The 22731-nt window shown below is 41.9% G+C and overlaps 1 protein-coding gene across 1 annotated transcript in view; it reads right to left on the reverse strand.

Moving 5' to 3' along the window:
* The window catches only part of skor1b (SKI family transcriptional corepressor 1b), a 7376-nt gene extending 1937 nt beyond the window's left edge, over positions 1-5439 (reverse strand). Inside the window, exons 1-5 of the mRNA XM_071896446.1 lie at positions 3715-5439; positions 3159-3252; positions 2969-3073; positions 2791-2850; positions 1832-1906 (exon numbers count right to left, since the gene is read on the reverse strand). Of these exons, the coding sequence (XP_071752547.1) occupies positions 1832-1906; positions 2791-2850; positions 2969-3073; positions 3159-3252; positions 3715-5439 (2059 nt within the window). The remainder of the gene's footprint in view (positions 1-1831; positions 1907-2790; positions 2851-2968; positions 3074-3158; positions 3253-3714) is intronic.
* Between the last annotated feature and the right edge of the window lie 17292 nt (positions 5440-22731).

Here is a 22731-nt window from a genome sequence, read left to right on the forward strand (position 1 = left end):
GACGGCATATCTCCACATATCTCAATGGCATTTTAGATGCTGAATTATCCATTAGATTGAACAGAATGGAAAATGTGGAATCCAGCTTCTGAAGTTACAGATAAACTGTTGTTTTCCTGTCATGAGATAATGTATTCTTTCTTCCAAATGCCAATAACTCAAATACTATCAATAAATGCATTAAATAAATGCATGAAATAATGCATTCTTGGGTTCAAGTATTATGAAACTATAAGTCCACCATACACCAGTCTTATAAAGATGCATTGATGGGACCTGATATCAGGTTTGTGAGCAAGAAAGAATTGGAACAAATGTGATGGGACATTATCCAAAACTCCAAAATACAACCTAAAGATTGAGTATGAATTTTATGCTAATGTGGCCATTTAACCTAAAAGAAATAAAAGATATCAGTACTTTTAAAACCTAGAATTCTGTTACTTCGATAGGCTACATTTCTAGGATGTCCTTTTCATTCTGATAGACCGGGGTGTGTTGCATACAAGTGAGACAACAATAGGTTCTACTGGAGATTTCTTGCAGGTAAAATATCAACCATCCAAAAGGACAAAAACCTAGATGTGCCCCATTATCCAATCACAGAAAGGCATAGGTGTATATATGGTGCTGATGTTCATTTGTACCTTGACCCTGATGAAGACCAGATCTGCTGGTCGTGTTTTTAATGATGTAGCCACTTTAATAAAGGCTTTTTAATTACTTTTGTACCAGCAGACAGAGCGCCTTGGCGTTTTTCTGCTTGATTGGAGATCTAGCCTTTTACACTATTGGATAGTGATATTTTACCAGCAAGAAATCTCCAACAGGACGTATTGTTCATAAAGTATAGGCTACCCGCTCCATTGAGCACCTGTCCAGCCTTCATATATATAGTGTAGATTCAAGCAGCACTTCTCTGTTTTTATGTGACATTTTGAAATGACTTTGTAGCACAACAGAATGTGTGGAAAGTTAAGGGGGTTAGTACTTTTTTGAGCAACTATATTTGGGATAGATGTATGCAGTGGTTTTCCTTTTAGAATAATGCAACAGACAGAATGTAAATGATCTTTTGTCCTGATATTCACTGGATGCATTACATCATTCAGTCAGATACTATATGGCCAGCTGTGCCTCTTTTGGGCATTTCATAGTCAAAAATACGTATGTGGTGTCATATGGGCTATGTGTATATATATCCAGACATAATAAAAGTATGTATTGCAGATGGAATTTTTTTTGAACTTTTACATTATGTTGTAACAAAACATACAAATCAACTTAACTCCAATACTGACAATTCAATTTAATCAAACTGCCATTCTTCTCTACCATTACATAGCAACCTTCAACATTTTGAAGATAAAAATTTCTTCAGATTCCCCTTTTTGAAAATTTTTCAACATTTCTATAATCAACTTCCAGATACATTTAAAAGCTGTAACACAGCCTAGTCTCAAAATATCAATGTTTCTGTAAATGAAATTGAGACTGAAAAATGTTTTCTGCTGCGGAAAACCCTTTTATATTTATAGGACAGAGGGTTGAAATCAAAATCCTCTCAAAAACATCTCAAAACAAATTTAAAAGGAGTTTTTGAAAACACCTCTTCCCAGTGGAGCATGTCCCAGAACCACTTAGCATTTTTGGGTGAATGGTGCCCTCTTCCAGGCTTGTGTCCCTGAGAGAGTACAGGCCATGTTGAGGTGGACTTGGTCGTGTCATATAGTACGGTTCAGGTTTCAGCATAAGTGACACACATGATATAAGAGGATGCTTGTGATAAAAGTCAAATAATGACAAAACAGTGTTACAGAAAATAGCCTACCTTTCAAATTTTGAAATTCACGTTCCAACTTTTTCCTCAGTTCAACTTGCTCCATCAGTTGTTTCTGTAGTTCCTCTATGGAGCAGACAAACAACAGAGGATATCTGAGGTGAAAATAATTACACTGTGTCTTCTTAAAATAGCAGGTGACTTATTATACCAAGGCAATTTTCCCTGCATCATAGGAATCAGGACACCATTATTATTTGTTCTGAAAATCCAGACCGTCCTGGGCCTGCTGCCCTATTTCTTCCCTAGTGGTTTTTGGGCCTAATCTCAAAGACTTGTATATCTGCCTCAAGTCAGACCTGCAGTAAAAACGGGAACATCCTGCACCTCTTTAACGCATCGCTTCATTTAGTTTCTCTAGCCTCGTGTAGTTAAATGGTTTCACCTTTTGCAAGTGACACTTGAAAATGGGCCTATGCAGAAATACAGACAAGCAATATCGCAATGTGTTTTTAGGGACGGGGTGGGGGGGGGGGGGTTGCGGAGTTGAGCGACTGGACTTTTCTGACATAGGCCTAATTATAATGTAATGGGCTTGTAAAATTAGAATTATAGCCGAGCACAGTATGCTCACGATATTGATTATAGCAGACCTATTATCAGTACTTTTAAATCATTTGGTGTCATCACCAAGCTGTCATTGTAACTCGATAAAATAAGTCAAATTTAAATCATAGAATCATATTCTGTTGTCCAAAAAAATAATAATCATTAACGACTTTTAATAATGGAAGTTTAGGCCAATATTTATTATTAACAATAACAATAATAATAATAATCATAATGATCATCATAATCATAATCATCATACTAAGAAGAAGAAGAAGAATTATACAATTTGCCTAATGTTATAATGTTATACAATTAGCATAAACCTCCTTGCGGGTCGGCTGTTGACTGTCAATCATTTTTTCTTACAACGTTGCTCTAACATTAAGTTACCGTCTTACCTTTTGCCAGGGTTTCTATGTCTTTTTGTATTGCTGGAGCTCTGGCTGTCGCCTCCTCGCCTGAATACATAGAAAATACATTATATTCCACTGCCTGCAAAAAGTAGATCGTCTACTAAAAACAGTGACTGAATAATTATAATTTTTAAAAGTATTTGCTGAGCTCGATGTAACTTACCCTCGTCCGGCTCTCGCTGGTTATCATCGCTGCTTTGTTCATTAAAAGATTTGGTTTCAATCTCTTCCACAGTGGAAGACGGCTCCTCTTTACTTGCACTTTCATCTTAAAACAAAAATAAATCGATGTAATTTTCCCTTTTCGAATTGTTACAGACAGAGAATTTAATAAGAGCAGCAAAATCTCTAACCATTTGATGTGAGCAGTCCAGTCTGGTAATTTGCAGGTCTGAACTGATACGGACTGCTCCTCTGTGGCAGCTCGCTCCTCTCCGGTGTGTAAACCTAAAAAAATGGATTATTAAGTCGTTGAGCTCTCAAAATTAGAAGAGGTGTGATGAAATAATAGTAATAATAACAATAATAATAATAATAATAACAATAATAATAACAATAATAATAATAATAAAAGTCTATATAGGTGTATGATGTGTTTTTTTTCTATCGGACTGATTGTTTTTTCCTCTTTTTTTAAATTTGTATTTTCAAATCATAAATTATGTGTGTATGATGTGTTGTGTTTTCTTTTTTTTAATTGTATGTCCAAGACAAATTTCCCAGCAAGGACAACAAAGTTTATCTTATCTTATCTTATCTTATCTTATCTTATGTCTGTGCTGAAAATATACATAGGCCAAGGAAACAAACCCACTTGCAGAAAACTTTTGTGCAATTAAACCAATGCTTTAATGTCAGTGTATCTCAGTTATGGCGGGTCAAATCTGTATAAAATCTGTAGTCACTCACTTCGGTAAAAGACGCTGCTATATGGGTCTCTGATAGCTGCTTGCTTTGTAGTTCTCTTTCTGAAGACAGGGCCACATGTAGGCTCATTTTCTGGGAGTCAGCCAGACCGGCTTCCTGCATAGTCTTGGAATCTGCATCGTTTGGTGAAACACTGTGCGCCATGCCGGGAGGAGTCCGGGGGCACACCGAGGACAGAGGCCGCGACTCCTCGTCCTCCGGCGTCTTGCTTGTCTCCACATCCACGTCTGGTTCGCCCTCACTGTCCACGCACGGGGACATGGACCGGTAGCTGGAGCTCTCACTTAAGAAATCGGGCGATAAGTAGCCGGTGCGACACCCGTTATACGCGCTCCTGTTGCCGTACAGCTTGGCAATACAGTCGGCGTCTTTAATAACAGGCCTGAATGCAGATACGTAGCTGATTTTCCGGGGTGCAAGGGTCATCGCCTCCATCGGCCTCGCCTCGTCCCCGGACTTGTCCTCCTCGTTACGCGTGGACTGGGTGCTGGAGCAGCGCTCGTTATCAACCATGCTGTCTTTTGAGGTGTTGGTGCTCCTGTCGCTGTGTTCAGATATGTCCATGTCGCTCTGTCTAGGGGGGCACAGCAGCTCTGAAGGGGGTTTGTGCTGGGACGGGGGGTACGGCGGCATGGGCAGGCCGCCCGCCGTGGGCCAGAACATGGGGAAGGAGTGGTAGGCGCTGTCCTTGGTACCGGGCCAGAGGACACCTGGCAGGCCCGGTTTGCTCTGCTCTCCCATCATACCGTCTTCCTTCTTCTGGCATAGGCCGAAGGCTGGGAATCCGTACGGATGCGGGAAGAGCGGCGGTGGGATCTTTTGCAGCATCCCAAAGCCCTTACTGGGTACCGGGATGACCGGGTAGCTGCGCGTGCTCGTTATATTCATGCCTCCCCGGTTATCCTCGCAGCGCAGGATTTTTGCAGGGATGTCGGGTGAGCCTCGGGGAAGGTTGGGTCCGTGTGATTTTAACGAAGAGCTGGACTCTGACCCACTCACTGGCAGCGTCCTCTTGCGACTGCCCCCATTGAACATGGCCTTCACGTCTTCCCAGGCGTGCGCTATGTCATCCGCAGAGTTTTTATCTGTTAATTTGAGATGCCGCCTCCAGGAATTAAAATTAGCTGCATCTGGCTGTGTGTACTTCGACTCCGGCGTGCGATGCGAATGGAATATGAATTTATTAGGAGAAAAATACATGTTACAGTAGGAGCACTTGATGCACTTGGCCCTGGAGCTGTTGTATCTGGCCGGGATGAAGCTGCCTCGACTCCCCCAGGCGCATTCGTGGGACACGTCGAAGGCAAAATTTTCTGGAAGTTTTGGGGGTGAATGAGCTCCAAGAAATGATTTGCAAAGTCTCTCGGCCTCCCGTTTAGTTATCATCCCACAGCGCCTGGAGGAAATTGGCATCGCCCCGGCTCGCCGCAGGATCTCCAGCTGAACAGGAGTGCACTGGACGCAGGTGATCCCGAGCGCCACGCGCCGGTTGTGTATCTCGTTGTAGCTGTAATTCTTCAACAGGGTATTGGAAATCTGTGCAAGGCAAAGTCTCTCCTGGCCATCTATTACCAAAGACACGATGGGTATTCCGTACAGCACCGTCTCGCTGACTTGGTTGGGCTTCAGGTTGGTGCTGGGGTAGGAAAGTTCCTGTTTGGAGCTTGGCGAGGAGCTGGAGTCTCGCCCCGCAGGTGTGGATTCCATCCTTGGAGGCCTGTGTGCTGCAAAGACAGCGTTTCAAATTAACAAGTGAGGTTTTTTTCTCCCTCCAAAGTATTAATAGCCTCAAGTAGACTAATAGGCCTTTAATGAAGCCTACTGTAGCTCAGTTCAGTCCGCCAGGCTATTTCAAAGTAGTTCACTCTGCTATTTAAAGCACAGCTCTAGAAACAGATAGGAGGGGATGATGCCATATTTGAACAAAGTTGTCTACATGTCGATTTTAATAGAAACGACTGTTTCTTGGAGACTCGGTACATGGTTCTTGAGGATGAAGAAAAGCTGACCTTCACTGGTGCTTAACTATGGCACAAAGTGGAGCAATGTCCGAGAGGTTATAGCATGATGTTGGTGGGTAGGCTACAAATATATATTCCATGCATTAACTAGACTAATAATAATAATAAGACTAATTTTATTTAACCTCCAGCTTCAGCTTTTTCACTGTTAATAAGACACCGGTTGTATATAGGTTACAGAGTGTTCCAAATAGGTTATAAATTTGCAAATGTTATTTTAATAGCATGGACGTGAGAGGATTGTAGTGGACGTATATGCAAGTCTTCACACTTAATAAAAATGCAGGCTATAACATAGACTGTAACATATTGCCGTAATCAGTTTCAAAAACTCACCTCTAATGATCGCAAAGTCTCCCCTCCGTTCTGAAATGAGAAAACTGTGATCAAGTCTGCGGCGATGCTAAACGGAGTCCAGCCTGGGAAAAAGATGTAAAGGTGTTTGCTTTATAAGCCCGACGCAGCGGCTGTCCGGTGCCTCCTCCCTCTTGGTGAAATGTCCTTCTCTCTTTGCTCTGCTCTCTCTCTCCCTCTCTCTCTGTGTGTGTGCGCCTGGTTTGTGGTGCGCCAGAGTGTCCACATGGCAGTCTGTAGTACAACCCCCTCTACGACACCGACAGCAATCAAGTGACAGCAAAACTTATGGCAAGGCACTCCCACTCACACAGGCAGCCTGCATTAACTATGGATTCGTGACCATTGAAGATTGTCTCGTTTTTGTTTTCGGGTGTTTTGCTTGCTCTTGGTTTTCATAAGTCATAGGAACGAGGAGAATAAAATGGGAAAGTATTAAATAATAAAGCAATACTAAACATTTTTATTTCATTTTAATGTATAGCTCGACATTTAAACAAATTCGATATAAATAGCCTAAGTTTAAATAAAACATTCCAATCAATCTTTCATTAATCTGTAGCCTATTGTGTCGGTCATAATGCATTTAATTAATTCTTCCGCTCCTTTCTGTTTAAAAAACGCAATGTTATTGGCATTATGCATGGGGGAGGCTGCAGTGGGATTTGGCATTTCGCTAAAAACAGCAGGGACCCAAGACGCATTGTGTGCGCGGAGTCAGGGCCCAGTGATGAATACGGTGTGCAGGCCTTGATCATGTGCTGGGTTCCCACGGATTCACAGTTTACAAGCTACACCTCGCCTGCACGCATGTTGACAATTACCAGCTGCTCAAAAGGTCATTCTCTGGGATCTGCCCGTAATTCTTTCCCATGCTGAAAGGAAAAGACCAGAAGTACAACGCGGACTGCATTGCGCTATAAGATAGGCAAATAACTTTTTAAAGTCAATAAAGCCTTGTGTTAATCATTTTCGTTTGGCACGAGCACGACGCTCGGCCCCGATGCAATATTGATGAAGGTAACCGGACACGTTCCCATTGGTCCTATTGACTTCAGTGGGCGAGAAACAATTTTACTCCCCAATAATGACAATTTGTCCAGTAATTATTCAGTCATTGTAAATATTAATACAGCAAGATCATAGCATGCACTATTAATTTGAATAGCCAGTATCCATACCCGTGCAGAGTTTTGGGTAATAGCCTAATTTTGATATATATATTTTTTTTTTACAAAGAACAAAAAAACAAAAAATAAAAAATAAATAAACTTAAAGCAAGTAACAACAGGTTTAGCTGTTTTAGTAAGCTAGGTCTCGTAACGCAACGTGTTGGTCTTTGCATAGGTTGTTGAAGTGCATAGCCATATAAAAAGCAAACATTGACAATATTGAATTTAAAACAAATTATTGTCCGCCATAAAGTTCTAAATGAAAATATAAAACAGTTATAATAAGGCCAGGCTATTGGATAAAATTAGAATTTCCGCTTCTGCTGAATAATTAGATGTTTTCAATGATGATCACTATTTTACAATCGGTAGCCTATAGCTTACAATTGGGAAGACGAACACTGGTTTTGTATGGGCTACACCTGAGATCAATGTCACAACTTGTGTAGTCTAAATGAAAATATAGGCCTAGGCTATCTTGCTTGAGAGCAAAAATCCACGAGAATGAATGTAGACGGTTCTCCAATTTAACACGTCTCTTCACGTTAAAACACAATCACCAAATTCAAATTTAGTGGCCGGTCAATCTTCTCCATGTGCCTATCGATCACTGAAGAGGTAAGCCTATGGTCTTCGCCTGTATCGCATCAACATAAACCACTTAATTAAAAGTCGCTGTTGCCATCAGATAAGATCTGATGGGCACTGTAAACAAAATCCAAATGAAATTCGAATAAAAACTGTTATTTCTAATCTTGCTTCATTATAAGAAAATTGTTTGAGGCTGTGAGTGTCATATCCACCTTCTCAGTGACAAATCCTATCATTACAAATTGATTATAAATCCATAATTTCAATTCAAATCTAGTATTGATAGACTCATACACATACCTTAGACCACTGTGTATGCCTTTATGTGAGGTGCATTGATACTGCTTACCAGTTATATTGTGAATGAGACCAGTAGCATACACAGGTATCACATATTTTGAGTGCATTTCAGCCCAAACCAGGCAGGGGAATGGGGAAAGTAGCAGAGAAGTCAGTGAGGTCATTATCTGGCTCATGCTTATACTACCTTTTGTGCAAGAAAGAAAAGCTCATTTAAAAGTGTGTCTGCATTAATCACAGTGCTGCATCAAAGTATGATAATCACCTGAACACTCTATTAAAATAAAAGTGCCAGCCCAGGGGAAATCTTACCTTACTCTTTAATTGTTTTGAGGCTTTGATAGGCTTTTTAATCTAAGATTAATTTATGCATTCTTAAATAACTCTACATATGATTAATAAGCTTGAAAATTAAAAGGAGACTGAAGCAATTATAACAAGTGGTTGGTCATCACCTCATTAGATGGTACTGGATAGATGCAGTTTGTATGTATGTGTGTGTGTGTGTGTGTGTGTGTGTGTGTGTGTGTTAGCCTGATTGGGTATGACAAAAAATTAACAGAGGAAGGGTGAGAGTGAGAGCAAGAGCAGAGCAAGATGGGGGGAGAAAGAGAGAGACACAGATTGAGAGAGAGAGACAGAGAGAGAGAGAGAGAGAGAGAGAGAGAGATCCCAAGATCCCAGTGTTGGATGACAGACAATCAGAGATACAGCGAGTGCTGTTGGCTAATTATTGTGGATCTTTCTAGTGTTTGGTCTTTGACTGGGTAAGTCAGTGTCCTCTATTAGGACTTGAGAAAGATAAACGACTTATTGTAACTGACTTCTTGTCGGTTGCAGCCATACAGATCCTCATCAAGATCAAGCCAGACCGTTCAGATCATTCACTGCTGACCACGATTTGATTGTAGCCCATCCTGAATAGATTCTACGACGACTGAGCTGCGAGGACAACAAAAGAGGAAGATCAGCTGTTATAGAGGCCACCGGAGAGACGCAGTGAAAACAGTGAGACTTGCTAAATGGTTGCTAATGTGTAAACAAGACATCACTCCTCTCCTGCTCTGATGTTTATTTGTCTCCTAAAAGCCCACCCCTGGGTCCTGACCCCCACCATCCTCCACCGCTAAACGGAACATTTCATCTCGCAGGAGGTGGTGTGGGAGTGCACCGCGTGTGTGTGTGTGTGTGTGTGAGAGAGAGAGTGTGTGTGTGTGTGGTGGGGGGAGTTGGGGGAGTTCATCGCTGCATCAAATAAGGCTGGGCGCAGGGACCCTTTTGTCACAGACAGGGACTCATCTGCCAATGGTGAGCTGTGAGGTCCTGGGGGAAGAGAGGAACAAAGGTGCTAAAAGGCTATGTGACAATGAGGGTGCTCCGAGGAGAGCCTTCAAGTGCGGGACACAGGCTGCACGGGACAAGCTACGCCAATCACTCCGCAATTACTTTTTTGTACAATCCAGAGGCCTTGTGTGGGCATTCTGGGATAGACACAAGGACACAAGGCAGCCGGGGTGAGGTCCGTGTCTCTCTGCACTTCCTTGCATACAACTGGCCCTAAAGTATATCATGACACAAATGTATAGCGAGTCACTTGCTCTTCTGTTGATTTGGTCATGTAAAAATTAATAAATACTGCCAAAATATTCCTTAGTAAGCAAAATATTCCTTAAAGCCACTCACAGTTTCAGCTTTCCCTTTTTACTGAGCTCACTTTACCCATCAGATAAGGAGATGATGGTGATGACAGTGTTACTACAATTTTACAAGTACAAGAAAGGAGAGAGATTTTGCGAGTATTTTATTCCAAACGAGAAAGAGTTGGATTTACTCACATCTGACAAAATTCATGAATACAGCCATGCTCAATTAAGCAGTTTCTCCTAGATACCACAGCACATAATGCTCTTTATTGGTCATTCATCATGACAACTGCTCTAATCTTCATTGTACCAACTCCCTCACTGCATTTAGAGTATTTAGAGAGTTTAAGTTTTGTGCATCAACATGTAAGCTACAGTGGAATAAAGAAAGATACAAGAGGTTGCCTATATCCAACCAATGAGCAGTTTCAATAGTGTAATGAGGAGTCAAGTGAGAATGGGAATTATAGTAATGATAACAAAGGTCTATGCACCATAGCTTGAGGCTGTATTGTAGGGCATTACCATAAAGATGCGATGTGCTTGTATTGCAGGGTTTGCTGAGGGAGCAGGCCAAAGAGATAATAACTATTAGTAGATGACAGTGCTTTGTGGGATTCCAGCTGTGGAGCCCAAATTTCCATACAGATAGAATGGCTCTGGGTGGATGATATGTGTGTGTGGGGGAAGGGCTGGGTGACTCCATGGACTGTCTGCACAGACATACACAATCATGGTCTGTGAATGGCAAATCACAGTGTTCAACTCACTCTTGCAGCCCCCAGTCAGACTTTGGGGTGAGGCGAGAGCCTCCTGTTTGAACACTCCCTTGGTCTCTGTGGAGGAGCTGTCCAGAGTACTGAAACAGCCCACTGTTGCTCTGCTGACAGGTTTCAAAGTCAGGAAGTGCAAATAGCTAGGGCCGTGTGTGTGTGTGAACAGAGGACTAGAGATTTCCATCAAGATCACATGCAGGTGAGAGGGTGTGCAACATGCTTGTCAGCACCAGGGATTGGGGGAAACCTTGCCTAACAAACAAATAAAAGCCTACAAAACTAGATTTTCAAGGTTACATGACAAACTTTCAAAAGCACACAGATTCCAGAAATGCAGGGTGTATTGAACAAGTGTAAGGGCAAGAATGAACTGCGTATAATGAGTCAAACATGGAAATGGTTTTACATAGTAATTAATTCAACTGGCGTTCCTTCTATGTGAACTTGAACAGTAGCTTGTGAGAGTATGTCATTATGACCCAGAAAGGACATGCAAGAGATTCAGGGTTGAGCGAGACAGAAAAAGTGCAAGAGATTAGAAGGCAACTGTGATGAATTATATATGGGAGGAGGTTAGGTTAATAATAGCAATAGACGTAGTGATAGAGAATTAAACTCTGCTGTCTCCTGTGTTCTAGCCAACCCGCTGGTGTAAATAAGTCCACAAACATCTGTAAACAGCAGTGCACACGTTTTCTATCAAACATACACAGCTGGTTAAAACGAGCCCCAGAGATGGAGCAGGCCAGAGGCCAGGATCCTGGGACTAAGGAGGCTTTGGTCGACTTCCAGTGGCAGACACGCTGTGTGCGTTTATGTAAGGGCAAGGCTAACAGAGAGGAGACAAAGATAGTGAGAGCGGTGAGCGTGAGGACACCAATCACCCTGTAATTATCCCCCTGGTGTCTGAACTGCCCAACTCTCCGTCCTTGATAGATTCACCTGACCCAATAACACAACACACAGCCACAATGGACTGGAGGCAGGATAAAGACAACACCATAGATCAGCCAGGGATCAGCAATGAGACAAAGACCTAACGTCTGGGAGTTGCAGTGAAATTAAAGAACTGAAAGACTGAACCAATCCTGTTACCGCGTTCCATTAATAGCCTGGGAGCTGCTTGAGAAACGGCAGAAGTGAGGTAATGCAGGATTCAATTTCATTTGATATTAAAGAAACACCCCTTGGCATCTCTCTCTCTCATGCTCTCTGTCTCTCTCCCTCTCTCTCCTCTGCTCACATCACTCTGTTACCTTAGAGTGATGTATTAAGCCATTTAAATTAACAATGGAATGACTTATTCTAATATGTCTGTCCTCAGGAGTGCCTCAGACGCTTGCTTGAGTGGTACATCAACATCACACACGTGCACACCACCTCTAAACCTCAGGCTGGGCAGTGTTGCGTGTCACTCCTTCCAGATAGCCAAACAATCTGGCCAACACTCCATCCTATGGCAGACATTCGTATGGTCATTATGGCAGCTTATGGCTGGGGGAGAGGGTGAATGACACCACTAAGTCTATCATTACTAGACACCAAAAACATATACAAAAAAACAAACAAAAATAAACTCTAAACACACCCCAAGCTGAGTAAATATACATGTTGTTTCCATGGTCGAACTGGCAAGACAAAGATTATCAGTAAATAAAACAAAGTCTGCTAAGGAGGACAACTCTTTGATTTCTTTTCAGTGAAAGACTGTGAGATTGGTTCTATACAGTGTTTTCGAACTTCAGCAGTGGCTTGTAAATCTCATATTACTCTCTCTCATTCTGTCCATGTCTGAAACAGAGTTCTAAATCATTCTTACTAAGGCCTTGGTCAGCCGAATACAAATGAGGATACAGTGGGTGCTCAGTCTGTCCCTGAGGGGGTGTACAGAAATAGATCTGAAAAAAGCACAGTTTGATTGATGCTTCTACACTCTGAATAATGATCGGTTCAGAGGTCAACCTACTTCAGTGGCAAGCATTATATCATTAATTACAGACATCAATAAACAATAGGACATCCTCCATATGTTGAAGTGTGGCTACGGCACCTCTTTTCCCTATTGGATCATTTCACAATTAGTAACTGTCACACAGTTACCTTAAAAATACAGACAAAGGACCGTCCACACTCATCAGCTATTGATCACATTCTCAGAATATCACACTGGGTCTAGAAGAATGGCATAGTAATTACACGTGATGAGAGAAGCACATTTCGATCACACAGTTACATATGCAATTAAAATATTATTCATTACCTCTTAAATAAAAGCCTGGTTCTGAAATCCCATTAAATTTGGGATAATTGTGTGTGTTTAATTATAAGCTGTAGGAAGGAAGTTTCGGAGAAAGTAACAGTGTGCGCTATGACCTAGATAGTGGTGGAGACATTTTGTTTTAAAAGTGACCTTGCTCTGAAACCTCAGCTCAGAATAGCTCAGATAGTTTTCCGTGGACTCTCGGTGCACAGACCTATCACTTCAGGTTCTGTTTAAACAGCGCTTTAAACAGTGAATGGGGCCATCAAAACCGCACAGAGTTTGTGCTGATGAAATGCTGATAATTGTAGCCAGACAAATACTGTGCTGTAACATTGTGATGTAGTTAGACTGGTTTACCTTCAGCTACAGCGCCAGTTCTCTACAGTTTGATGTGCAGTGAAGATGATGCTGCTGCTGCTGTATGTCATGCATTTAAGTGGTTGCTTCCTGGCAGTACAAACTCTGCCAATGGCCTTTTTCGGATTTTTGTTAGCAAAATGCCCTGTCTGTATAAGTTCATGTGTAAGCTGCCTGCCGCCCAGCCAAGCCTCCCTGCTGGCTCCCTCAGAGCAGCTTGGCTCAGGGCGGAGGCTCCAACCTGCAGGCAGCCATAGGACAGCCCAAGCGGAGCTGTCTGCCACTCCTGTGCTTCATTAGGAAACAAAATATAAGGTTTCCACTCCATTAGGAATGACTTTAGGAGTGAAAGCACATAAGACGCCGACTCACCTCATCAACAATGCATTGCAATAACGGCGGAGGATGAATGAGAGTGAGGAGAGAGGGGAGAGAGAAAACAGCATTAGCCTGTATACAATGTCTTTACAGCAGAGTGGAAAGGGAAAAAAAATCATTAATGCAATAAAATGTGGTCAGATTAATCAAATGCCTCAAACTCTTATGAAAATATTACAGGGAGAGAATTTTCTATTACATCTAATGGTATCTAATCTAATACTGGCAGTTAAAGGCTTGGGCATCTATTTATTGTGAAACACAATTTAGGAAGTTTAAAGGGAGGCACTGAAGCATGGGTGCAGCATAGCCGTCAGGAACATAGGCAGAGATCTTTTCCTCCTATTTCCTCTCCTCCAACTCATAAAAGATTACCATTAAAGATTCTAGGTTGCTCTGAGTTTGGAAGGCAGAATATAGAGAGGAGAGGCAATATGTAATTAGCGTGTCATAATCAAAATGACCCACTCGGACACTTTATGATCAGCAAGACAAAATTACTGCACCGCTGGTGGCAATCTGTGGGCATGTGTTAACACCATTAACATAATGAAAATACACAAATGTTAATAGCCCGCCTCTTGATACGGACGAGGAGAGGAAGCACAATGTTAATTTCACAGTGCATTTTCACTAACCTCCAGGTTGTGTGAATGCAGGGTTGAGAAAACGCAAATATACAATCTTTTTGTAAATGGCTTGGAAAAAGGAAAAGTCTCCTTGTCTCTTAAAACACTCTGTGAAAAGTATCATTCCCCTGCCACACGTCTCCAGTGAGAGACTCCATGGAAAATCTCATTTTCAATTAAAATCTCATTTACTAGGAAGTTGAAATGAAATCACATGTTGTGAATTAGCACATGAATTTGCATATTGGGATGCTTGCCAATATGCATGGAGAATAATTTACCTTAAAGATTGATTTTTTTTTAAAGGATCTCATTGATGGCATAAGAGCAATGATGCATAAGTTAGATCAGAGAAAACATTTAACAACTAACAGCATTTCTTTAGAAAACATGGCAAACTGAACTGCGAGATGTAACTAGTATAATTAAAGACAATATACATTTTGTTTATATTCATATAGAAGAATTTGTCTTACAGAGTGGAAAGAAGCTTTGTGCAATGTTCCAAACATCAGAAAAAAAATAACATTACTGACAACTAAACAAACCTTTGAAACCTTCACGAAAAATATATTACAAGGTTGTTTGTTTACTGTTAGCAATCGCATCAAGAAAAGCAGTTGAGAATGAAAAGGATGTCTTGAACTTCAAAACCAGTTTTTCCGTGCTATGTGCGAATATCTTTATTTATGCTTAATATGAATTGGGCCTTTAAAGAAGTCCATAAGCCCCAAGATATGGCAAGTGACACAGAAGCATCTGCTTGTCCTATCGTCACTTAGTCAGGTGAGAAGACAGTATTGACAAATACTTTCTGTCACTCCTCCATAGTAAAGCTAACCATCCGTGGAAGTACTTATCCTTGTAATTTGCGAAGTTTTTAAGATACCCACCTGCATCTAGCTTTCCTTGATGACCCTGCACCCAGAATACCCTCATTCAATCAACAATCCATTGGGCCTTGGATTGTCCACAGTAAATTACTTGCTCATTTCGCAAGGCCTTTTCTGACAAAGCGGTACTGCTGTTATTGATTCATTCTTTCAATTAAATAAAGCTTTGCTCTCTCACACCACTTGTAAATACCTAGAGGCCCCCCATCCAACACAATATCCATTCTTCTTACACAGGAAACATTATCAGTCTGCACGCAAAATTAATTCCCTCACTATTGCTGAAATAACTATAATTGCAAACTACGCAGAGAGAGAAATTGGAAAGAGGTTTTAATATACATTTCCAGGTGTATTCTCCATTTGTTCAAGTCAATAACATTTTTCATTAACATTTGTAATAAAAAAAGCAAGTTCTGTTCCCTGCTCATTTCCTTTTTAATTCAGAGATGAATTCACACACACTTTCCAAACTGCTAGGTGCTACACTTTCTCATTTAATTTGGTTTAAGACATCCAAATGAGATTAATGTTGGCTATCAACTATAAAACATTTTAATTTACATATTTATCAGTTGAATGAGCCATGACTCACAATAGGTAAGAAGTATTAACATGATTGCATGTTGATACAACACTTTAATATAGCAGAAAAACAAGATGTGAATGAAAATGATAGCAACTGTAAGATTGCAATTCTTGTCATTTTAGTGTTTTGTTGAGCTATTTCTCTGATAGCCTAACTATTTCTGGGAATGCCTTGAAAACTGTATTTCCTAGTTTAACAGAAAAGCACCAAACACAGTTATGTGAACAATTGTATTATTTTGAGGAGGAATGAAGAAAAAGCAGGGCGAAGGGGACGGTCAGTGTCCAAGGACATTCAGATGTTGTCTTCACAGACAGGCCAAGAGGAGAAGAGAGTGAGACCTCCCCGTCTCTCCCCTCTCCTTCATTGTTATCCCATTGATAATCCTGCGGGTGAGCAGAAATCGTTGTGGCTTGGCCTCAGCTGTACTGAGGTCAGCTCTCTGCTCGTCTGTGCTGGAATTATGGGCTAGCCTTATGCCCGCGGCACACAGATTTAGCCGTGACCCTGGACACGGCCTCCCCCAGTGGTTGACAAATTTTATCACCACATTTTCCCAACTTTCCTCAGGAAACCAACCTTACCCACCAACCCAGTCAATGCGACTCCACTAGTAGCCTTCCCTATCCTCACATCTCATCTCAGACTTAACGAGAAAACCAGACCTCTGTGAACGGAAAGCTTTTAAGATTCATGGAAAATAGGAGAGTGCAGTGGACTGATGAGGGACAGGTACTGTCGCACAGTAAATGCTCACAGCCTTTATGCCAGAAGACTAGTGTATAGACTGGTAATAACTATCAAATTATCAGCAATTTCACAATAAAGCTTTTACAAATTTCCTAAAATAATGATCTGTAAAATAATATTACCAATAATACAATTAAAGGGATCTTTATTACTCAATGGTAAAGTGCTACATAAATAAAATTATTAGTAGTAGCAGCCTAGTATTATTGCTTATTTAGATGATAAAACATTGTAACTTACAGTTTACAATAGGATCACAGTTTACAACGGACCAACAGTTCTAAAATCACTGTTGCATAAAATACACAATATGTATTACAGGATAATGTGTATTTGCTGAGCAACATCACAAGTTGATTTTAAGGTAAACAGAAAACTCCAATTCTATTCCAACTATGTTTCTCAGTTCCAGATGTAAAACTAGGAAATGTAGAATAACAATGATGACAAATATCTTGGGAGTCTGTCTCTGCAGCATCTGCACTTCTCCTCTCTCCAAACTGTTTGGAAAACACAGAGGCCAACCCAAAGATAAGAAAGAAGAAAAAATGAGCGAACAGCAGAGATACAATAAATCAGAGAGCTCTTTGCTGGCGGCTGCATGTACATTAGACCACGTCTTCAAGATTTTCAGAGCAAACCGTAGAGCAAAACTCCATTACCTCCTGACACAGAATGCAAATGAATCTCAACATGGGGTGGGATGGAATTAAAGACCCTTCTCTAATCAATGACAAGCCAGGATGAAACCCTCTCTTCCATGGCTCTGCCATGGGCAAAGCTCTCTGAAAACACACACACACACACACGTGCACAAAGACAGACTGACAGACACACTCGCTTGCATGTACACACATACATGTACGTGCACGCGCACACGTGCACACACACACACACACACACACACACACACACACACACACACACTTGGCATGAACTCATTGGCTATTTTCCAACTTGACTTCCCCAAACTGGTAGAGAGGGCACACTTACAGCGAGCCTACTGTGTGAAGAGTCTCGTCCTAACCTGCAACCTCCTCTGTATTTCACTGTATTTCAGAAATGGCAACTGATTTTGTCAGGTGGATGGTGCTGGTCTCAGGCTGTGTGAGGTGAAGGGAAGAGCTGTCTCTGTTCTGTTGTGTTCTGTTCTGCTCAGACAGATGCACAGGCCTGTGTAAATGACAGCCTGAGCCTGAGGATGTCTGCTGGCTGCCGCGCGGCCTGCTACAGCCTGCAGGTGAAGTGTCTGTGGCGCCATATGGAGCAGGGAAAATTAACAACGAGAGGAAATTCTCCACAACAGCGGGAGGTCTCGCTAGTCTCTCCTCCAAACAAAATTTAAAGACGTAGAGAAACAAGAGAGGGGGAGTGATAAAATTAATGGGGTTCAACATTTTAACACAACACCAACGGCAATGTTTGCACAGAAAAACAAGAATTCCCTTTACAGTTTAGTCACATTGCACTCCTGCATTATAAATCAGTGCCTGGCTTAAGTAGTTTGACCTGTTCTATAAATGTACATTAACCCTGCTGGTGCTCCCTCCCAGGTTCCAGCCTGCTCCACAAGCCCAGCACAGTGGCTGTTAGTGCAGGTGAGCTGCCTTTGTCCCTGGTGGCTCCTCATGCTTGCTACCATCATAGCAGAGGCGCCCCCCGTGGAGCCTCTCTTGGTTTGGGTCATTGATTACAAAGAGCCTCCTGGTTTTGTCTGACAGATGTGAATCCATGCTATTTAATTTGGAGAGTTACCCTCAAAGGGACCACCATTAGCTATCCAATCTGACCACAAATAGTGTTCCATTAACCAAAGAGTTTGAGAAGCTCTGGTGGTGTGTCTCCTGACAGCATGGAAGAAGCCTTGGCATATTACACTGAATGCTAAATGCTTGGTTGTTTAAACAAAAGGGAGATCTTACTTTAAAGAACGTCTTTGTTTTAGAGATACATAAAGAGTCCCCTCAGTGGGATTCTTCAGGCATATTAGAGCTGAAACTGTCCTTGTTTAGTGTCTAAAGAGGGTGGGGTTGGTAGTTAAAATGTTAATAAGTGCAATTCAGTTTTAATTTAACAGCCCTCTGCATTCCTAATTACTCCACTAGCTGTGAATAAATGAGGAAGAGAGCTCATCTCTTGCCCTCTGCTTTCAACACAAAACACATTCTTACAATTTCCTCTCCGATTTAGAGCTAAAGAGGACTGTGAGGAAAGTACGCAACATGATCTCTACTCATAATCTCTTCATGAACAAAGCAGCATGGCTCAGTTAGCTATTTTAGCTATTATTTTCTCAGTGGGCGGAAGCCTTCAAATCTTTGTGAGAGCTGTTTGATTTTGTTGATAAAAGAAGAAGAGTTGCGAGGAAAATGTAACAAAGCAAAAGCAAAACAGAAAAGATTCAAGATGCATAACAGATATTTAGCAGAGAAAATAAAGGAACATAGTGATTGGGAGATGTTCTTTTTAAAACATTCAACAATAGGAGCACGCATCCCTGTGCAGCCATGGAATAGAACTGTGCATAAATTACTTTATGTAATCATACAATGTAGATTAGCATGATAATGGTGGGTGTTAATAGATGCCAGGAAGCAGGGAGTGACAGCACTTTGAAATGAGACATGCTTGGGGCAGTGGGCTCACACACACACACATGCATACACACAGCATTGGGGAATAGCCACTGAGGCTCTTGTGCCATTACGACAAATGTGAGTGACGGGGAAGAAAGCCACATCTTCCCAGCTGCCTGAAGGCTGCTACAGTATTTCCACAAGTCTATAGGCTCCTGGTCTCTTGGGGAGCTCTATTAATTGTGAGCAAAATGGTCCACCATTAGATCTAATGCTTTTAGAGACCAGAGGACATCTTACCTAGCCACAAGAGCCAGATCCAAAAAGCCTCCTGAAATAATATCATCCTAGATTAGCCAAAATTTTACCTACAATTTTTGATCCTTTTGAAAAACACAAGGGAAGCAAAGGGAATGTAATAAAAGTACACTTGATGAACATGATACACACAAAACATGTCTTGCATAGCTATCAGTGGGATGTAAGTGGGGTGATTAGGCGGGCGGTTGGTCTAATCTCCTACCAGAAAGCCAGGGCAGAGTGCATCCTGTATTAGGACAGGGCTTTGAAGGAGGCTCTGCAGTCACCCAACGCCCCTTATTTCTAACAGCACTGTAGCCATTAGTTAATCAGTCCAAATTCAGCCCCCTGTGGAGACAAAGAAGAGGGGGCAACAAGGAGACCGGGATAAACATAAGGATAGGTCAAGGGCACTTATTTAAAAAGCCCCTTGAACTAAGTTGGTACATTCAACAAAAATACAGAGTCCCTCTTCCTTTCATCCTCCAAAGCCCCAGCAGATCACAAAGCCCAGTGGGGGTGCAAGGTGGAACCATAAGGACCTAAAGATTTACACACCAAGAGGGTGTGACCACTCCCGTGGATTAATCCAAATCGGAATGGCTTAAAGACAACAGCAATTTGATCAACTCCGATCCGGCTTATCCACAGGACCAGATTTGCACACGTGGCGAGCAAGAGCCGCTAAACTCTCAGCTGTGGATGCTTAATGCAACTTAATTGAGGATGTGAAAATATATTCTGTCCTTCTAAAGCCAAATAGGAAATTCGCTTTGACATTTTTGTCAATAACTGATACAACCATGATAAAGACAATTACCATGACAACTGCCAAAATGAGGGTCGCAACACTATTGAATGCTACTATGTGAAGCCTTGATATTAACAGATTCGGAATCAATACTGTTTATCAGTGGAGCATGTTCTCATACAAGTCTGACTGAATTGCCATTTTTCCTCACTGACCTCTAACACACACATATTCTCATACACATGCACTTTCTTGGCTAGGACAATGGTGGTAGTCTCCTGAGTCCAGTGCTACAGAGAAGGGGCTCGTGCCCAGGGAGCCCGCACCGCTGACCTTCTGACAGCCAGGGCCGGGGAGAAGGCTACATTCATGAGCAGATCTGGGGGTCAACATCTCCACACAAGCACTCCAAGGAGAGCTGAGTGAAAATTAATTAAAAACGCTAGTGTGTGGTGAATGACGGGCAGCTTTTGTTGGTCCTCTGCATTGACGGAGGAGGCAGGACGGTCCCATGTCCCTGGTGCTAGCGAACCCCTGGTGGCCTTAGCCATTGTCTCGCTGCCAAGCTCTTGCCTTATCAGCGGCAGCATATCAATGAAGCTGCCTTCTTGTTTGTGCAAATGGTAATTACAACATCCACATTTTGTGCATTAAAACAATGACATCTCAGTCAGGGGTAAGGAGGGTTAAAGGAGAATGGTAGACCTTTAAACAGACTTATGGGACACGTGCCAGGAGAGGAAAACAAAGCAATCTCATCTTTGTTTGCACACATGTATTCAATAAGATTACAAAAAAGCCCCAATGTCGGTAGCTATTGCCAACCCACATATCAAGCAAACATACAGTTCAGATGACAATCCAACAATCTCGTGGATAAATCTTCTGCAGCCTGTGGCCCTCCCACAGTGATATAGAGGAAAAGATTTAGAGTCCAAAAGCATTTAAGCAGGATGAAGCTCAGAGTTTAATGTGGTCCATCAATCCCATTCACACAAGACTGCAGCCACTACATCTGTCCTGTGAGACCATCAGAGCAGTTTAGTGGCATGTTGCAGTTTAAAGGTGCAACAGAAGAGTCAGGTAACAGGGGACAAAATAGTCTCGCCAACTCTCAGTTTTAACTACCCAGGTTCCCTTTGGCCCACACTCATTAAATGCAGAATGCATTTGTCCTTGTAGCTTTTCACACACACACACAAGCAAGCACGCACGCACATCCACACCCACACCCACACCCACATCCACACCCACACACACTGTTGTTCACAACTCACCACATCTAAAGGCAATGGCCATTAGGTGTAAATGGATGGTGTTTTGCCAAAGTCTCAGCTGAGCGCATGTTTCAGGAGCAAAGCAAATGCAAAGGCCAACAGATCCATTAAACTCCATCCAGTAACACAGGACCCTGTCTTGACCACAAGGGCCACTGACATCCACAAAATACCACTGACATGAGGCTCAGCTAAAACATCTCAACAGAAGACATGGAATATAACATAATAAACAAGGTATTAGCAATATGGCTACTGGATGACTACTGGATAGGCTATTCTAAAAACGATGAACTTGTATTTTGCAAAATAGACAGAGGCACATAAGATCTAGAATATTACAGAATAAGGACTCATTACAATCACAGCAGAAAACTTTTTTGTCGTTGTTCAACGTATTGACATGTTTACTCTACAGACAAAGTAAGAGGGGAGTAAGAGAACTGGATTGATGAATTATTTAGCAAGACACTAAATAGAGCCATCAGCCCCCAGTGCCAAGGAGAATACTGATACATTAAGATGAACCAAGCATTTAAGACATATTGCAGCACATGTACATGTATTTCCATACATATGTAGCCTCTCCAATGGATAAATGATTTACAGTACTATGTACTGATCGTGTTAATGGTCTGCTCATTGACGCAGCTGTTTAATAACATCTAAACCAACAGGAATTGTAAACTAATCCTCGCACTATAGGCTGCCGACATTAATAAAGAGTATAGTTATTCTTGTGAAAAGAGCGTAGCACTTAGAGCTCCATAAAACTAGATCAAACAGCATGAGATATGGATGGAAGAAACTAATGAGCAAGAGAATAATGTCTTTGGGAGCACACAATAAAAGGAGCGGCTGGAGAGTGTTGCTGTTGCTGTTCTAAACTCCAGGGCAGGCTGGGGTCAAAAGAGCTGTGCTGAGCTCAATAGCCACAGTCAAGTGACTCAATTACCACATTTGCTCTTTGTGTTGACCCCTCAATTAGTGTGGAACTGTAACAATCTGCCCACCAAATACAGTCATTCATCACCAACTGCCCAAACCACCAGCCTGCTTCTCAGAGCCACCTCACTAGAGAAGAGGGCAGGCAGAGGTCAAATTAAAGCCTGGCCTCTGTAACTACCCTCTTTAATATCCTCTGTTCAACGGGATAAGCTCTGATAGGTCCACAGTCATTACACATGCAGTACAACAAGCCACTAGGCATTAAGGCAACTTAGGGCACAAGTCTGGTAATAAAATAGACCTGACTGCATGACTCCAGGTACAGTATGCTGGAGGTTGGGGAGTCCAGATCATTCCATATCTGACGGCAGCGTACAGGCTCATAAAAGTACCAGTTTTTGCAGATAACACTGCAGTTTAATAATTGGTTT

This window comes from Centroberyx gerrardi, chromosome 4 (assembly GCF_048128805.1).
Source record: "Centroberyx gerrardi isolate f3 chromosome 4, fCenGer3.hap1.cur.20231027, whole genome shotgun sequence".
Classification (NCBI taxonomy): Eukaryota; Metazoa; Chordata; class Actinopteri; order Beryciformes; family Berycidae; genus Centroberyx; species Centroberyx gerrardi.